This window comes from Musa acuminata, chromosome BXJ2-11 (genome assembly GCF_036884655.1).
Source record: "Musa acuminata AAA Group cultivar baxijiao chromosome BXJ2-11, Cavendish_Baxijiao_AAA, whole genome shotgun sequence".
Classification (NCBI taxonomy): domain Eukaryota; kingdom Viridiplantae; phylum Streptophyta; class Magnoliopsida; order Zingiberales; family Musaceae; genus Musa; species Musa acuminata.
In genome coordinates this window covers 33,711,532-33,729,939 of record NC_088348.1, presented here as the reverse complement: position 1 = coordinate 33,729,939, position 18,408 = coordinate 33,711,532, and the positions used below count along the sequence as shown (strand labels likewise).

The following is an 18,408-nucleotide window of genomic DNA, read 5'->3' as shown; positions in this document are numbered from 1 at the left end:
TCTTAATTCAAAACAGTTGACGTCAACCCATGTCCAAGCAACTTGTTCCAATCGGATTCCACTGCCGCCACCGCCACCACCACAGCCACCGCCACCGGCAAAAGAAAAGGTTCCTTCTAGCTATATAACTTCATGACAAACAGTGAAATAGAAAAAGTAGGATGATTACATAATTCATGAGATCTGGCTCTTTCCTCTGCAGCTTCTTATGAAACAGGAATCGAGGTCAAAGCTAAAAAAGCAAACAAGATATCGAAAGAAGAGCTCAAAGTAAAAAGGAAACCTTCAACTGTGTATGCATCTCGTCATGGAGCTAAAATAATCTTATTTTTTCTTTTTCTTTTTTTATAAAGGAAAGAGTAAACATTACTTCAAAGAGGAAAATAATCATCTTAAAAAAAAAAATTCCAAGTTCCAACTTGTGCAGCTGGCACATCTGATCTTTGTGCAGGAAATGGATAAGAGAAGTAGGAAAGCAGGCAGAAAGCTAGCAATTAGAGTGCTCCGCATATCGTGAGAAGAGAGCATTATAACAGTGTTAGTGTTTTGTGTGGGTGCTGAGGCTGAGCAAAGGTCGTCCATGGCGACTGGGGAAGACCGATGAGGAGACATCAGACATGATTCTGAGACCAAACCAAATCAACCGTCAGATCATCTCGACTTGTTATCGATCAGATGAGAACTGGAAAGTCGAATCAGACCATATATATGATCAGCATTATGGTGGTACCTTGATACTCATATCAAAAGAAAGAATTTAGTAGTTTTGAAGATGCTAGTTAGCTTGACTTAAAAAAAACAAAAAATCAGTCTTCATCCACTAATTATTTTTTTTGTAAAAAAATCTTTTATATATCAAGCCAACTATCCTGTCTTGTTGTTCAATATTTATCAAATTATTCTTCGTACTGGTGTCGGGCTTAATCAAATTAGCTGGGAATCAACCTCAACTGCAGCTGCTAAATTATTGGATCGGAGAACCTATAAACCGAAGGAGCTCCGAGTCAAGGGAGAGTGGGGCGGTCAACAGTGTCGGTTCGCCAATCCCGGGTCGTGCCGGACTCAGACCTACTACAAGCCCAACCGTTTGATGGATTTTACGATATTGCCTTCCAGGAAAAGCTTTTCAAGGAAATAAATGGCATTAAATGTGAATTATTCTAACTCTAAGCCTTACGGTTGGTGTTTCTTTTTTGCCCTTTTAACATTACTCTCTTGTCCAATAACAGTCACTGTCGCAGAAAGACACAGATGCGAGGGGAGACGAGTGGCAGTGTCATGGCGCGACTCCCACTCAAGCCCAATTTGTACGATGATTATTTTTTGTTCCTTCTTTGCATAGATTGTGGTCTGCGTTGGATTCGAATGGTTTTGGATTTTGAAGGCTTGGAATTGGAGAATAATCGACTTCGATGATGGCAATGGCAATGGCATGAGTCACAAGTGGGGTTTTCTGCCCTTTTTGTTTTGTTCTGTTTTTTATTAACTTGTATGTGATACTGTTTGATGGAACTTCAAGTCTGAGAACGTCGGGAAGTGATGTCTGATTTGGGGCGTTGGTGATTTCATTGAGGTTTCGGGTTTCCTTTTTTGTTTTATTTTTGACGATCTTTGAGTTCTTTCTTCTAATATTGTCTCTGTTAAAAGGATAATCTTTTGCAGTGATCTTTTCACAAGTATGGGAAGTTTGGATGTTCACAAATGGATTATGATTCATTCTTATTATTATTATGTTCTTATTCTGATTCGCTTTTCTTCCTCCTAAAGTTATATCTTGTATTTGTTTTGAATAACTATTTAGTCCCTACATATTTGGGTGCTGGAAATTTTCTTTAAAATTTGTCACCAAATTTAATGAATCTCGTCCCATTTGTATTAACTCTTATGATAATTTGAGTATTATACCTTTTCTGTCATAGCTAACCTTGGGCGTCAAAGGAATTAGGTTTCTATTGGGAGACAAAAGGAATTAGTGTATATCATGGCATTGTCATTTGCCTTTGCACCTTGTTCAAAGAACTTTATTTTCTTTGACTATTTTTTCTCACTCGTAATGCTATTGTTTCTCCGTGTTCTTAGTAGCGGTGAAATATGGGAATGGCAAGGAGTCGAGTACTGTCTGCCCAGACATTCACAAAATGGTTTGTTGCTGGTATTGTTATATTCTCGAAGAGCGTGTCAAGGAGTTGTTTCTTACAGACTCTTAATTCCGCAGAATTCTCTCACTTATTCTGGGATGAAGTAAGCCAAAATGAGGATCATTTGTTTTGCAATCTGAACGAGCATACTCCCATAAAAAAATGTTCAAATCTGGGCCACCAAATTACTGATGTCAGAGGTAGGTCGCTTCTCTGTGGCACTTGGTGATTTTTTGAACTTTTCATAACTGGGGGGACATTTATTTTAGATGCCACCACCAAAGGGTTAGAGGAATGTAGGGAACCCCTGCAGCTTAAAAGGAGGCGCACACTGCAGTTCACATCTGATAGTACTGAGGTTGCAAATGAGCAAATGAACTCTGCTTTTTTGACATCTAAGGTCCATTTGTGTGAAGTCACCCTGCTGAGTAAACTGCATCATTACTTTTGTTGGCTTGTCTGTTTTTTTGGTACAGGTGATGGAGTGTTCAATGGTGGAAGACGGGGTTTCAAAAAGCTTAGAGTGCAGTACTTTGGGCTTCTCTGGTTTGTACTAATATAATGTTGTGTGAAGAAATGATACAATTTTCTATACAGTTATTTTAAGGCTGCATCTTTATTTTAGATGATAGGTCAGCCTTTAATTGTGGAGGGTTGGATCAGTCATCAGATGAGTGGCTAGCAGATTGTTTGAATGATGGCGAGATACAATGCAGCCCTGATGAAATGTCTGTCACGGCTCTTTTATCACTTTATTAGTCACCACGTTTTCTATTTTCACATGTGTCTTTATGCCATTATGTGGCTTCCTGCAGGAAGAATATTGTGGTCTTTCAACTAGTTGATGTTACGGGTCAGTAGAACATAGACTTTTGCATGTGCTTCAGACATTTCTTTGGTACTATTGATTTTAAAGTAATTTTGTTATGTACTTATCCTTTTCTCCAACTCTAACAAGTTCTTTACTCTGAAAACGAGCCTCTCTCATGAAAAGCTTCTTGTATCTGATCTGGCTATTTAGAGTACTACCATAATTCACCTTCCATGGAAACTGATATGGTGCCAGAGACTCCGGCTCCAGTGCATCTGAATGTTTTTCAAGGTATACTTGGTACTTGACTCCACTCTTCTTGTTCTGTTGCATTTGCAATCTGTTGTTCGTGTACTCAATTAGTTTCCATAATCTCCCCATAATCAGTTTGTTTGTTGTCCTCTTCTCAGCCAGGCAAGAAGTCTTACGTTAAAATTCCAAGGAAGTTGAATACCTCAATTGCTTATCCTTTTGCTCTCATTGAACCTTGTGGAGTTCACAGTGATGTCACTTTGAATGACATAAATCAACGAATTCATGCTGCACCACCATCAAGATTGAAGCATAAGAAGCATGAGGATCCATCCCTTTTTAATCCCACATCAGCTTTTTCTGGGAAGCCTGTAATTGTCAAAACAAAAGTTCGCACCGAAGGGGGACAATGTAGTATTACAGTCATGAGAACAAAAGGTTGAGTAAATAAGACTTCTTAAATATTTTGTCTCTAGCCTCATACAGATCACCTTATGATGATCTGCACATTGAGCTGTGGCTATATACTGTAGAGATACTAAGGCATTTGCAATCTTCTTGTGATGTTGAATACATGTTGGATTTTGTTCATTGAACTTATTTCTTTGGGTGGGCTTAAGCTATATGCCTCCAGGTGTTTAATGATATCTGTTACTCTGTTGTGCAGATGATGATAGGATAATTCTAAATTCCTAATGTCCTACATTTATCTATTTACATTTTTTTTGGTACTGTTTTAGTGAGTAAACTTTCCTTAGTTGATCATGGCATACATTGTCAAGAATATTGAATACTGTTGCGATTGGATTCGTGCAGAATTAATTGTCTTGTTTAAATGATACGTACTGCAGAAAATCTGATCATCGTGGTTTGCTGATATGTGGGCCTCTATTATCATCTGTTGTTCCAAATTCGTAAAGACAAATGTAGATTTGAATGCTACATATGGAACTCTTTGGTAAATTTTACTAGCTCATCTTAATCCAAGGTCATTCAGATTCATCTGCACTGAAAATTTTACTAGGTTGTACTCATCACTGTCTGCTTAAGATGATGTTCTTAAGCCACTGGTAGAAATGGGATAACACTTTCACTGACATGAATATTGTCTATTGACATTATTGATAGTAAATATATCTGGTTTTGCTGAAATTGAGTGAAAGCTAACTAGGTGTGTAATAATCAGCTGGTGCATGGACTATTGTGCAGTTTTCTTGATACTGCTATATTGTCCATGCTAAGGCCTAGTATTACTATATCATACATAATCTCACTGATTGTCATCATTTTCTAATGCTTTTGCTGTGCTGATAAATTTTACATTTGTCTTATTTTTAAGGAGTATGGGCAGTTTCCTGGAGGTTATACACTGGCAGAGTAATTGGGGTATTGACTGCTTCATTGTAGTAGATACTTCAGTCTATCTTTAGCTTTATTTAAAAAGTTCATCTACTAGCATGATCTTGGACAGATTCAGCTTAAATCTTCATCAAGCCAATCTGAGTCTAGGTTTGGCTTTTTGTGAATTTATAATAATAAAAACAACAACAACAACAACAACAGCAAAATTATTTGTCATTATTGAGTTGTTTTCAGATAGAGTTCTCTTTACATGAGGTTTTGTGTGATTACACATTTTCTGAAAAGAAAATTCTTTTCATAGGTTTAGCTAGGATTTTGTAATACCCCAAATGTAATTCGAGGACCTAATTCTACGTATAAAAATTACAGGGGCTAAAACGAAAAATGGTTAAGAGAAGGGTTTTCACCCCCTCGCTTCCCACCCCTCTCAGCTGCCTTTCTCACAAGTAAAAGAGGCACTGCATGGGAGCGTGAGGTAGAGAAAGAAACTGGAAAGGGAAAGAAAAGAAGAAGAAGGGAAGGAAGAAAGAAATGAAGTGGAAGGAGAAAGAGAGAGGCCTCGGCTCAGAGAAGAAGAGAAGGGAGAAAGAAGAAGAAAGAAAAAAAAAAAAGGAAAACAGAACAGAAGAGGAGGGGAAAAGAGAGAGGAAGAAGAAGGAAAGATAAGAAGAAGAGACGGCAGAAAGAAGAACAAGAAAAAAAAAGAAAACAGAACAGAAGAGGAGGAGAAGAACAGAACAAGAAGGGAAAAGAGGGAAGGAGATGGAGAAGGAAAGATAAGAAGAAAAGGGGAGGAGGAAAGGAAGATAAAAAGAAAATTAGAAGAGGAGGGAGAAGGAAGAGAGAGGAGAGGAAAGGAAGACAAAAAAAGAAAGAAAAATAGAATCCGAGCAGAGGAGAAAGAAATACAGAGGAAGGAAGTGAGAAGTGATCTGCATCAGAGATAAGAAAACAAGAGAAAAGAGAAAGAAAATAGGAGAAAATTAAGAGCAAATTGTATTGAGGATTTGGTTTGATATCAACTGAATTCAGATCAAGTTTAGGAAAATTATATGTGATATGATTTTGAATTATCTTGTATTCTTATCAATTAGATTTGTGTTTTGGATTATAGATTATTGAATATTAATGTTCTTAGTTAATTTGATATTTGTGTGGCGAAGGAAAAAAAAGAATGAAAAATGGTGATGTTGGAAAAATAAGGAAATAAAAGGAGGCATCGAAATTATATGATTATGTCGAGGTTATGCGATTAGGGAAAGTATCCGATGACTTTGTCTAGTCTGTTTTCCAAAATATTAATGCATGTGTTTGAAATTTGTTGATGCATATGATTTACATAAATTATGACATTTTATTATTTACAGGCATTACAAAAGGGTGTCTATATTGATGATTTGGAAAAGCATATGGTTTAAAATTTAAATAGTTATTTGTTATCTGATTCATATGAAAATATCTGTTCAACATTATATTTGAAAAAAATTGAAAAATATGTGAGTATTGTTAGTTTTAAATGATATATGATTGCATAAGTTTTGAAATGATATGCTAAAAGACTTGTTAAAACTCTTAGTTTTGTAAAAAAATCATTGATATATTATTTTTAGTAACATTACAGTTGTTTGGTCAGCATGATTATGATCTGGACCCTTCCAATAGGGGTTATACGTTGTAATATATTTCTAAAACTAGTTTCTTCTAGGCCCTGACACAAGGATATATGTGTTACTTATACCATAGGGGTTAAACATGATTCTAAGGCCTTGTCTGATACTACTACGACTTATGTTCTGACATGTACACCTTAGCTATATTTGTGTTTATGAATTCTTAACCATATTTATATGAATGATTTCTTTGCACTACAATGTTTTATACTCTGCTATGTGACATTAGCTATACTTATGTTTTTATTATGAAAATGTATTTAAATGTATCTTGATTCAAAAGGTATCATAAACATTGTATGCGATTTGAAATGCATATTTGTTATTATGAAAAGTATTCAATTATTTTATGTTAACAAGTCATGATTTTGAAATGCGTATAAAGTTTAAGTTTTTATAAATTGTATGAGCATAAAGAAAGTATTTGATATACATGCATATTTCGAAGGCATGTGCTGAATTCATAAATAATTCATGTGTTTTTAAGAAAATATTTATTTATAATAAGTTTTGACTAGCATGTGAGTCACAGTATTTACTAAGTTGTGGTTTGCTCATATGATTACCCCTCAATTTTTCAGGGTGGCATAGCGGAAGCATGGTGGATCGTTTATTGATTGAATTATGTAGTTAATCTATTTAAATAGAAATGAATATCCTGTGGGGGAATTGATTATTGATTGACTTATATAATAAATGTTCTATGAAAATTATCTGTTTTGGTTTTTGGCCTTACATTCATATAGGGAACCTATAGGATTGCAACGCTGTATCGTCCCTAGCTTTCTGCTCGGTTGGGGGCATTGCAGATTTAGTAATTATATAAATAAAGGCATATTGTGATACAATAGTAATTTAATATCAAGAGTTGGTAGTGTTGTGGATTATTACATGTGGTAGGATTAGTCTAGTACTAACAATTTGGGCTAAAGCATTTTTAGTCACATGTTTTTACTCAGTATATCCAAATCTTTTGTCTAGTAGGCTATCGGCCGGGTTTTGACTAGTATTAGAGTTCATGTGATGAGTGAATCATTCTAGAAAAGGACTATTCATGGGTGGTGCCATAGGCAAGAGGGGCATCATGGTGTGAAGTCACTATTCGGTGGCAATGGTGTAGAGTCACCATTGCCACCTAATAGGGAGTCATTCTATATCGTGTTAAGTTTTTGAATCGGTGAAAATTGTTATACATATGGTGGATTGGATTAGTATAAGTATCTAGACAAGTCTACTATTTATAACTTGAATCAAACATTTTGGGTCATGTAGTTCTAGACCTAGTATATGCAATTTAATGATCGCTAGGTTTATGGCCAGACTACCCAAATATATAGCTGGGTTGAAAATTTGAAGCTTAAGTTTTGTTGGACATTGATCATATTATGTCTTGTATTCAGTGTATTACTCTTGTTTTCTGTTCTCTTAATTCTCCACCATCTATGTACTCTATGCATGATTGTATTACTATGAGAAGTGGTGGCCCAACCATTGAATCCAAGGTTCCTCCCAATAAAACCATAAGTATCCCAAACCCATGCTGTATTTGTTGGGATTATATCATTCAATCTCATCAAGAATATATGAAAGACTATCTTCATGGCTAAGCCTTCTATATTGGCTGGTACTAATCAGGGTTGAAAAGAAATAAAAAGAACAATAGCAAAAATAATATTTACTTTAAGAAAAGATCCTAACCTTCTCCAGTCCAATCTGAACCCTCTATGAATTAATATTCTAGCCCATCCTTTGTACTCTCCTCGTCCTCACTTTTTCATGGATGAGACTCTTTGATGAATAATTAGTTGATGAAGATCACTTTAAGAATCTGTCAAAACTCTTCATCCTCTTAGAAGTCATTTGTTTCATCAAAAGTGAAATTAACTGGCAACTTCTGTCAAGGAAATCAATTTTGAAGTTGTATGAGGTTTCTAGATGTTTAAGTCTTATCCTTAGTCATACAATAAGTCACAGAAGTCAATTTTATGTTGGTTTGGTTGGATCAACTGCATTTGGTTCTTTTGCATTTTGTTGGCTGTTCTAAAAACCTTTTGAGTTGCATTGTGTAGCATGTCGGTAAGCATATATTTTTTTTATTGTGTTACAATATCTTAATCCAGATTATATGAGTTGTTGACCTGGTTCATGGAAGATAATGAGGACATGATTCGATATAGCAGCAATCATTGATGCAAGATTGGTTCAGGTCATTCCTAGTCTAGGCTTGTCTAAATGTAGAATTGAGAATGTTGAATTTAGGCAATTTTTTGGATATTATTATTGTCATTTTTTAAATTGGTATTCTATGGTTTTCTGCAGTCCTATTTTAATTTCATTGAAACTAAGGGCTTCCTCTAGGCCACTAGGATTTGAGTTTGGGGAATTTTACTAGTCTTTTATGTTGGTGGATTGTATGAACAGAATACCATTGTCAGTAAAAATATCATGGGTTGCACACAGCTGCTTCTTAAGAATGGAGAACAAGGAATTGCCAATCCAAGGAAGGGTTGAGCATGTGGTAGTCTTAATTTGAACTACCTAAAGGAACTGGGCGTAGACTAATTGATGTTGGGGTTGTGTTGGAGGTTGGATGCTAACATGGTATTTGTTTCTTGAAGAGGCTGATTCCATCTCTGAGTTTGAATGGATATAGCATTTTGATTCTGCACTGTCATGGCATAATCGGTTTGCTGATGATGAATGACTCGACCTTGTTACTGACTGATTTTTGCTTGCTTCTAGTGTTCTTTTGATTTCTAAGTTCTACAGATGTATGTTTTCAGTGCCTAAGGAACTAGTACCTGTAAGTTTGGTGCCTTTGTTTCATATATCTAGTACTTTTGACTTTCGTCATCACTTGTAGCACAGAAGTTGCAGTACTGACGCTTTGGATGTAGTGATTAGTTATTGTTTGAGAGAGTTATGAAGAACATTTTCTCTCTTTACAAACTAGTATACAAAATCTGTTGTATTTTTTGGTTTTATGTACGATTTACACTTGTCTATTTTATTTTCCTAGTTTTTCTGACTCATCATAATTTCACCTACTACAGTTATGTATGATCATGGTTAAGAATAAAATATACTCCTGGATCCAATTTGGTACTAGTCATAAGATTTAGTCTCTGATTAGATAACCAAATCAGACAAAACCAGCTGCACATGGCATTATCAGTCATTAATTGGATGGAACAGTGGGATCAATGGGAAATCAAATGGGATTAATTACAAAGTTGCACAAGATTGACCATGAGTTGGGCAGAATTGGCAATATTGATACCTTTGAATAATCAGATGTTTGAGGTTGGACTGTATCTGCCAGATCCAGATTCTGTGAACCTTAAGAAAGAGAGAAGAAATGATGAATTAGTAGGTGATGTTTCTTGGCGAAAATGCAGCATTAAATTACTAGTTTGTAGATTATTTTATAATTCTGCTAACTTGTTCTGTAAATTATCTGAATTGGATGAGTGTGTCAAATTTGAACTTATTACCGTCATTTAAATTTTCTTGTCAATTGTTTTCCTACTACTGCAATTTCCTCTCTAGAATAAGAGTAAATATTTACTTTGTGCTATTTTAGAGATGAGAATTATAAACTTGCTTGTATCTAGTGCTGCCTTTCTACCATGTTCTCGACAATTTTTCCGCATTATGGTTTTGCAAGTGCAACCTGCTTTGTGCTGAATTATAAGTTTTCCATGCACTGCACTGTTTGACTATTGCAGCCCATGATATTAGAGGTTGATGTGAATAGGTACCACATGCTTCACAAAACATCATATTTCTTCATGGCTTAAGACTAATTCTAACTGCAAAAAGACTTTAACGGCATATTGTGATATTCCTCATTTGAGGTCCTCTTGCAGGTCACTGCTGAGTCCAGTTTGCAGATGTTGTTGTTTGTTGGGAAGAGGACATTTTTGCAGATGTTCTCTTGTCACTTGAACTCGAAATAGTACTTGTTCTTTTACCTTGAAGTTAAGAACCGGGGCACAAGCTTACCTGCATTGTTTATTATGCAGGTAAAGAAATTCTATCTAGGGCAATGCTGATTGATCTATCCAGGTTTCCTCTTGTTCTTGTTTCCTCCTAGCACTATTACTTGTTTCCTCATTCAGTTTTCTTGTAATGACAGATTAGAACCACCAAAATGATCTTGTCCCATCTTGTCCTGCATTTGGATCAATCTTCAACTCATCATGATTGCCATACTTGGTATGCATTTACTTCAGTAGGTCTTGTTCTCTCTGCATTCAAGATTCAAGTACCAAATATGGATCATTGGATCATGATTTGACAATGTGGATTGGTGACTGGTTTAAGGGGTATGTATAAATAATTCTTGAATTTGAATGATAAAGGGCTCTTTCAAGTGGGATACAAGAATTATCATTTCTCTCTTCGTCATCTCTCATTCTCAATTAATAATTCTAATCTTTCTGATGAAAAGTGGTCAAATACCTTAAAGCAACCCTTCTCTTTTTCTACTAACCCTAGTAACACTTGTCGATCTAACTTGTATTTCAGATCTTCTATTGTTTGTTTAGTTGTAACATTCAATATTTATGACAGATTCACTGGAAAGGTGTAATTTAGTTATCTTTCTGGTAAATTTGAACTCTTCTATCTCTAGGGAACTTTTCCTAATTCCATATCTCATCGTTTGAAACTAAAATGTTCTTTAGTTAGTCAGTAATCTGAGGTTTCTTTATCAGATTAAATTTGCAGTGCTAGCATATCAGGCTTAATGCTTGGTGGTATGCATTCTCCACATTAATCGCCAAATTCCAGTGTTTTTTTTGTTTCTAAGCTAGCATCTTCTTTTGTTTCTGATGAATACATAAATTTTTTGTTTATAATTCATGAGGAGTCGGTGCATTCTGGTAATGTCAAAAGCTAGCGTGGTTCTGGTTTATAAGTATAGCTCCTTTGTTTTTCTGATTAATTTTGACTACTACTTTCGCATGTGCAATATTCAAGTGTTGTTCTTGCGTTGGCTTTGCATCGAGTGAACTTTGAATTCTTAATTCCAAATTAAAGAAAGGGCTAGTGTTTTTATTACTGGAGATTGGTTTATCATTACTAGAGTTTGGTTATGTGCGTTCTACAAAATCTCGATGGATAATCTTACTTGAGAGTGGCCATGTCATTTGTTTTTTGGTTTTGTAAAAGAAATCAACCTCAAGCCTGGTGATGCGGATTAGTGCAACCCTGAATTCTATATAATCTTCCGGTTGGTATCTCCACTGTGGAATGGAACGTTCGATTGTAGCCTTCTTTTCCTGGATGACTTGTCTTCGTGGTGCACTCTTGAGGAATACCAAGAAGGTACGGTACGTACACTAATGTATGTTTGTCGTTTGGAGCACTGCAAGTGTAGGATCTTTGTCGGCTTGGGCACTGCAAGTGTGGGATAACAAAGCACGTTTGTAATCGGAGACGTGCAGAGTCGTATCGAAGAACGCCATCTCCATCATAAGGTCGAACAGGAGAAGTACATAATACTACTCACTGCTTTTGCAAGAAACTACTTACTCCATCCTCATATCATTATTAAATGTGCCAATTTTTTTGATCAACTCGCTTCCCAAAATGAACTCAGATTCTCTTCTGCATTATAACCTAGCGATCGGTGCAATGGTTGCTGGCGAAAAGGATATGCAGTAGAAGATAATATAATTGACGTGTGAGGATGGAAAAGAGAAAGTAGTAGTAGACGCCCAAATAAGGAAAACAATGGATGAATGACAAGTGGGGCATATTAGATCACTTGCACCTTCTAAAAGGGTACAAAGAAAGGATGCAAATAAAATGTAATTGTCGAAATATGAAAGAACTTCAGTATACAAATTCCTCGGTGGTTTGGTACTCTATCATCAGTCTCTGTAGTGTATCCGCAAGGTTCTTTCGATAAAAGAAAGAGAGCATTTTGAATAATGGCAATTGGTGAGATCTCTGTATCAGGAAGACATTGCAGAAACACAAATATAAAATTCGTCTATCAAAATGGACATACATTAGATAATTTGGAACTTGCTGATGAGCCAGCCAGTCAGTCTCTCTACCATCGGACGAGCATATCCAGAAATCTAGTTCGGCATCAATAATGTCCTCTTTAATGATTAATCACTCGTCATGCAATGTTTTCTTCAGAAAGATCAAATAACGAGCGGTGGCGATGGACAGAGCCGAAGAATGGACGGTGGCACCGCACTAGTAGATGTCAAGGATTTCGAGGATGTGGCCATTGCAGAGAGGGCAGTTGCCACGGCTGACCCAGAGCTCCCGCGAGCAAAGCCGGCAGAAGGTGTGGCCGCACGGTATGAACGCCGCCCCTTTGTGTCGCACCATGCATACGCAGCACATGTATGACACCCCTCCGCTGCCCTTCATCTCGTCCTCCGCCACCGCCTCCTCGTCCACTGCCGCTGCGACCAACGATAGCCCCTCCTGTCCGCTTCCTTCCCATTGTCTGTCCGTCTGCTCCAGTAACGCCAATAGAGACACCCTCGCCGACTGCTGCTCCTCCGCCGCCGGCACTGCCTCTGGCGAGGATGACCCGGCGGCGCCCACAGGATTGGAGTTTTCACTGCCATTGATTTCTTCACTTTCTCCTTCGTTTGTTAAAGGTAGCTCCACCGGCGTTGTGGTAGCAGTCGCAGCCGTCGCCGCCACGGCGGTGGATTCTGAGGCGGCAAAGTCGGGATTCCCAACGGAGACTGAAAGGGCCAGGACGGGGTTGGGGCGAGTGGAGATGACTAGCTCGGTTGCCGAGACCGGTTGGAGGTCGCCGGGTGTCGCTGCTGCCAAGGCCACGCCGTCGCCGTGACGGAGGAGGTCCCTTAGCGACTTCCATGTGTCACCGTTACTGGAGTTCCTGTCCGCCGCGTTTCCATTCGCCGCGCGATCCTGCTGGATGATCTCGAGCAGCGTCCTTCCCGCGGCGGAGTCCTCCCTCTTCTCGCCCGCGATAATCGATCGCAGAGTCAGCGAGTCGCGGCCCCGGCGGCGAGAAATACGCACATCGTCCTCCTCCTGGACCTTGAGGAGGTCCTCGAGTTTGGAGGAATCGGTGACAGATAACTGCTCCGGGAGCGTCACGCTTCGCCGCAGCTCCCTGCCCTCCATATCAAGATCCGAACTTTGTAACAAAATTCTCCAAAAAGTTGTGGCCTTTGAAACGATGATGTCCAGCAATTCAAAATCTACAACAAAAAGCCAGCGATCGAGCTCGAGAACCGGGAATCGATGAGTCTGGATCTATAAAGACCGTATGTGTGCCGATTCAGTCTACAAGCGAAGAATTCCGACGTCGATGGTTCGTTGAGAAGAAGTGCCAAAGAAATCCGTCCTTTCAACATCCAACAGAAGAAAACGACAACAACATAGATCAAGAAGGACGATAGGAAACAAAAGAAGGGATGAGAGTGAGAGAAAGAAAGGGGAAGTTCGAACCTCTCTGTCCGAAGAAGAAGAAGAAGAGACAGAGAGAGAGAGAGAGAGGAGATGAGATAATATGAGGTGTCGCTCTTGGGATCGGCGTCGACCGATCCAAGAGCGGCTCTGGCCCCTCTCGTTCTGTCTCCAGCCGTCGCCTTCCGCCTCCTCCTCCCTATCTCATTCGGCTTTCTACCTCGTTCTAAATCCTACGGCGAGGGAGAAGACAGAGACGTACGCCATTGGCCATCCCTCCCTCTCCTCACTCTGCGGATGGTGGTGGAGACAGTTGTCGGGAACGGGAATGGGTCTTCCGCTTTGACTTATTTTGTCCTCCCATCGATCCATCGCTAAAATGACTCATATGTCCTACTAGACAAGTTTTTTTTATTAAACAAGAAAAATGTGTGAGGAAGACACGATTCAAATCCAAAATCTTACGATATATTACTAAAATTTTATGATGTAAATTATAATAAATTATTCTATCATCATATATCATGGCCGATATCTCTCGCAACTCTAGTTCACAAACTTGTTTGTCCAGCCATATGTTGATGTTGAGAACATGCTATGAACTTTAATATATTAAGTTATTAATTAGCTTTAAAATGGGTTGAGACTATATTATTGTGGACTGATCTTAAGGTTGTTTTAAGTTCTTACTCATCTTTACGGGGGTACTAAGCTTACTCGCCCTTAGGACGGTGGCATCGTATTGTCTAGATGATGATACTATCGGCATATGTGGATAGTGCTAGTTAATACTATTTTGATAGTTTTGTTGATAGTGTTATTAGTATCTTATTTTAAGCTCTCCTACAAATTTAGTTCATTTTATCTTTTTAAATTTAAGTTGTACGAGTTTATAAGTTGTTTGAGATTACATAACATTGTTGACATTTTAAAGTTATTATCTATATTTTAGTCTTTCACGCTTTGTTTAAATATTAATAAAAAAAGCAATCTTAAAATTTTTAGCTTAAAAATATATCTAACTTTTTATAATATTGTAGGTGATCTTTAGATTAAGAGCATAATAAATAGATTATGCACATCATTTGACCCTCGATCTCGATGGACTATAAAATCACACATTGAACTGAGAATATATAGTAATCACTTATTGAGTTAGTTTTTTAGTCAACATTGCATGAGTTGACAAATCATTATGTCTTGTCTTATTTTGAATAATTACATCAGGATTACTATTTGAAAAGCACTACATAATCCATCTCTAATCCTTAAAAGAAAGTTGGAGTTCAATTAATTTACTTGACCTTCGCCTTTCAATTGTATAATATTCACAAAATTTATTTTCTTACTTAAAGAAAACTAATCACATGAGTGATGATCCGTGTGATACATTGTAAATTCTCTTTTAGTTATTATTATGATATTTTCTCACTTTATATTAGAAGATGAATATATTATGATATCCTTGAATCTGTACAATGAGAATTGGATCATGATAATGAGATCAATTCGTCTTCGACCTAAAATATTCTCGATCATAGGTTACTTGAGAGGGACATTGAGATAACCGGACAGACTAATGTATTATATACCTGTCCATATGATGAAGATAGTTGATCTCATAGTTGCTTGTGTGGGGACACTAAGGATACAATGCAAGTGCTGATTGGAGAATGAGTTTACTGAATGGTCCGCTTACGAAATATTGAATGGTTAATGATACCTCATAGTAATTTTATAGTTCTAGTTGTGTATTTGGTCCTTATACTTGAGACATCAATAATACCTTATTTGAGTACTTCATTATTTGATATCAGACTTATAGATCTAAAAATTTTAAATCTAGCACAACCAATCATTAGGAATGACAATCAACCTTACAAAAGTATTTGAGTGTCAATAGAGGATCATCCACTTTTAATATCATAAAAAAAATCTAATGTGTTCTTACTTAAGAAAATCCTTGGTCAAGATTAATCGGATAGTGATGAATTTGATAAGCGTGAGATTCGCATTGCGAGAGTTCTCTAATGAGCAGTTACACTATATCCCTAATATCCTCACACGAGCGACTGTGAGATCAATCGCCTCCATCATATGGATAGATATACAACACACTAGTTTGTCTAGTTATCTTGATGCCCGAATAAGTTTTGTGACGAAGCAAAACGAATATTATTCCTACCCACATTAAGAGTTATCGTAAGCAACATAATTTTGGACATGAGTTCCACTATAACTTTATGCACTTGCTACACAGAATCTTTAGTGTCTTCTATCAATCGATCAACTTGGGACTAAACCTTGTGAATCTTAGATTTTGACTTCTCTTGCAAGTTCTCTATCTCAAGAAGTCTTTTGTTGGCCTTGGTAGATTTCCTCTAGACTCGCTTCGAGAATATTAATATAGGTTTTTGGAATTGTAAGCCTCTTCTTATGGCTTCTCTTTTTTATTGATGTTTCGAATTGTGCTTCCTTTGCTCATGGAGAATAGCTAACTTCTCACTCGTCACTTTTGTTATCACACTCCTCTTAAGTAGCTCTAATAACCTAAGTGAGCTTGCACTTATAATCTATCTATGACTACTTGGGGGTAATAGTTTAGCTCATCTCATCTTACTTGATTCACCTTGATGCTTCGCTATAATAAGATTGTAAACTTTCGTTGTTTGCTCCAATTCCTTGTCGACTCTAATACCAAAATATCACGGACTTAACTGAAATTGCTTAAGTCGTGAGACACATTTGCATTCTCCGTCCATAGAAGATCATCCTAGTTACAACTTCTCTTATGTCCCCGAGAACCTATAAGTCCTAACTTCTCACAAAGAGGATAATGCAAGAAAAAAAAGAAAAGAAGAAAAAAAATAAAAGATAAATGAATAATTATAAGTCTATAAATGATTGCTTATTGAATGTCAAGCACGTTGCAAGTCCATATAAATTTTATGTATAAATTTATAAATTCATATAACACTATCCTAAATCTTAATCCGATCCTATGTCACCCAAATAGTTTTTAGAATATTGAGATGGCCTTACGTTCTATAATACATGCCAGTATGCAAAAACCACATGCAATGGTACGTGAAAATTAAGTAATTCTAGGATAACTTTACTTATTCTGGTACTTAATTTGAAGTAAAAAATATATATAAAAATAAGATAAAATATATTATCAAACATATGTATAAATAAATAAAAATGACGAATGATAGAAGGTATTGTTGGGGCAATCGTCCGTGATAAAGAGTGCCCCTTTTTCATCGATTGGATTAAAATACTCCTCCACCAGCCGCCCATCACTAGCGACGGCGCCCGTCGCTTCCACCCATCGCAAGCAGCGCCACCCTACAGGCCACTGTTGCTGGCCCTCTTCGCCAATGTCGCAGCACTGCCACCACCTCCTCTGGCTCCCCCCGCCCCCTCCTCCGCCGTCGCCGTCGCCCCCTTCCTTCCCTTCCCCTCCCTCCGTTCTCCTCCTCCCCCCTACCCACTCTTCCGCGTCGCGGTGGGTGAAGCGGGTAGAGCGGAGGCGGGTGGCAAGGGCATCAGCCACGAGGGCCTCCGTCACCCTCGCCGCTACTCCCACCGCGACGGAGGCCCTCGCCGCTGATGCCCTTCTCCCTTCCACCGCCCTCGTCGCTGCGCAGCGCAGCCCGCGGTTGCCTCCTCCCTCAGCAAGGCCGCCTCCGCGGAAAACCCCTCGCCGCTGACACCCTCCTCCGTTCCGTCGCCCTCCGGTATGCAACGCCGCCTATGGCCGTGCAGCTCTGCCCGCGACTGCTCCCTCCCTCAGCAAGGGCGCCTCCGTGGAGGCCCACTGCTCCCACCGCGACGGGGAAGGGTGGGCGGCAGGGAAGAGGGAGGGAGGAGGAGAACGGGGAGGGAGGGGAATGGGGAAGGGAAGGGAGGAAGGGGTGGGGTTTGGCGGCGCGGAGGCGACATTGGAAGTCGAGGGGCGAGGAGGAGCAGCGGTAGTGGTGAGGAGGGGCGGCGCTGCTCGTGATAGGCGGAGGCGACGGCGGCGCCACTCACGGTTGATGGATGGTGGAGTGTGTGATGCATATTTTTGTTCAATCAGGAGCACCATTAGTAAAAAACAAGGAGTTTACTATTTATAATTTTTTATATTATTATTTATAATCTTACATTAAGAATTTTAAATATTTTAAATATTGTTTTTTCTTCTACTCGATGTAAAATAATAAAACAAGATAAATAATAAAATAAGATTAATCAAATATCGAAAAGAAGGAGATTAAAATAATCTTTAACTTTTATTTAATAATTTAATATTTTTAATATTATATATATTTTAGTTGTATTAATATATTTTAGGTCTCTGCAAACTGTTTAATAAGATATGCAGACGTGAAGGAAGTCGATAGAAATAATACACACACTAAAAAGGATTATGAAAAAGAAAAAAAACGGAGAATAATAATAAAATTAAAAAGATTATAAATAATAAAATATTATTTTATTAACTTTTAAAAAAAATATAAATAATAAAAAAATATAAATTCTAAGAAGGAGACTCTAAGCTCCAAAAATCAATTGTAGGGCGTAGGAAAAAGCCCAATACTAATACTATGGGCAGAGACGGGCCGCAACCAACCGGCAGCGAGGGCAGGTGCTGCTTGGAACTGCAGCGCAAGATCGGGGCTGGCCGAGCCACTTGCCTACCTGCCAGCGTGGGTGGTGCCAGCCGGTCACACGCACGTAGCTCGAATTGCGCGCGCTGAACAACGACCTT

At 38.1% G+C, this 18,408-nt stretch overlaps 2 protein-coding genes across 2 annotated transcripts; one reads left to right on the top strand and one right to left on the bottom strand.

Moving 5' to 3' along the window:
• The first annotated feature begins 1,209 nt into the window (after window positions 1–1,209).
• Window positions 1,210–5,705, top strand: LOC135586140 (protein XRI1-like). Its single transcript, XM_065133006.1, has 9 exons — window positions 1,210–1,307; window positions 2,080–2,141; window positions 2,216–2,338; window positions 2,408–2,496; window positions 2,615–2,684; window positions 2,764–2,866; window positions 2,954–2,991; window positions 3,160–3,240; window positions 3,364–5,705. Exons 1-9 carry the CDS (start codon window positions 1,252–1,254, stop codon window positions 3,642–3,644), a joined length of 903 nt encoding a protein of 300 aa, XP_064989078.1. The 5' UTR covers window positions 1,210–1,251; the 3' UTR covers window positions 3,645–5,705.
• Window positions 5,706–12,207: 6,502 nt separating this feature from the next.
• On the bottom strand, window positions 12,208–13,960 carry LOC135627055 (uncharacterized). The gene is made up of 2 exons (XM_065133005.1): window positions 13,692–13,960; window positions 12,208–13,587 (listed from the first exon to the last, which is right to left on the bottom strand). The coding sequence occupies exon 2, from the start codon at window positions 13,362–13,364 to the stop codon at window positions 12,450–12,452; it is 915 nt and encodes a 304-aa protein (XP_064989077.1). The 5' UTR covers window positions 13,365–13,587; window positions 13,692–13,960; the 3' UTR covers window positions 12,208–12,449.
• Window positions 13,961–18,408: the final 4,448 nt, after the last annotated feature.

Bases quoted from the DNA above. Each gene is read 5' to 3' on its own strand.
- LOC135627055 (XM_065133005.1), bottom strand. From the start codon at position 13,364: ATGGAGGGCAGGGAGCTGCGGCGAAGCGTGACGCTCCCGGAGCAGTTA.
- LOC135586140 (XM_065133006.1), top strand. From the start codon at position 1,252: ATGCGAGGGGAGACGAGTGGCAGTGTCATGGCGCGACTCCCACTCAAG. The intron at 2,685-2,763 runs GTTTGTACTAAT...TCTTTATTTTAG, and splicing joins CAGTACTTTGGGCTTCTCTG to ATGATAGGTCAGCCTTTAAT. The intron at 2,867-2,953 runs GTCTGTCACGGC...GGCTTCCTGCAG, and splicing joins CAATGCAGCCCTGATGAAAT to GAAGAATATTGTGGTCTTTC.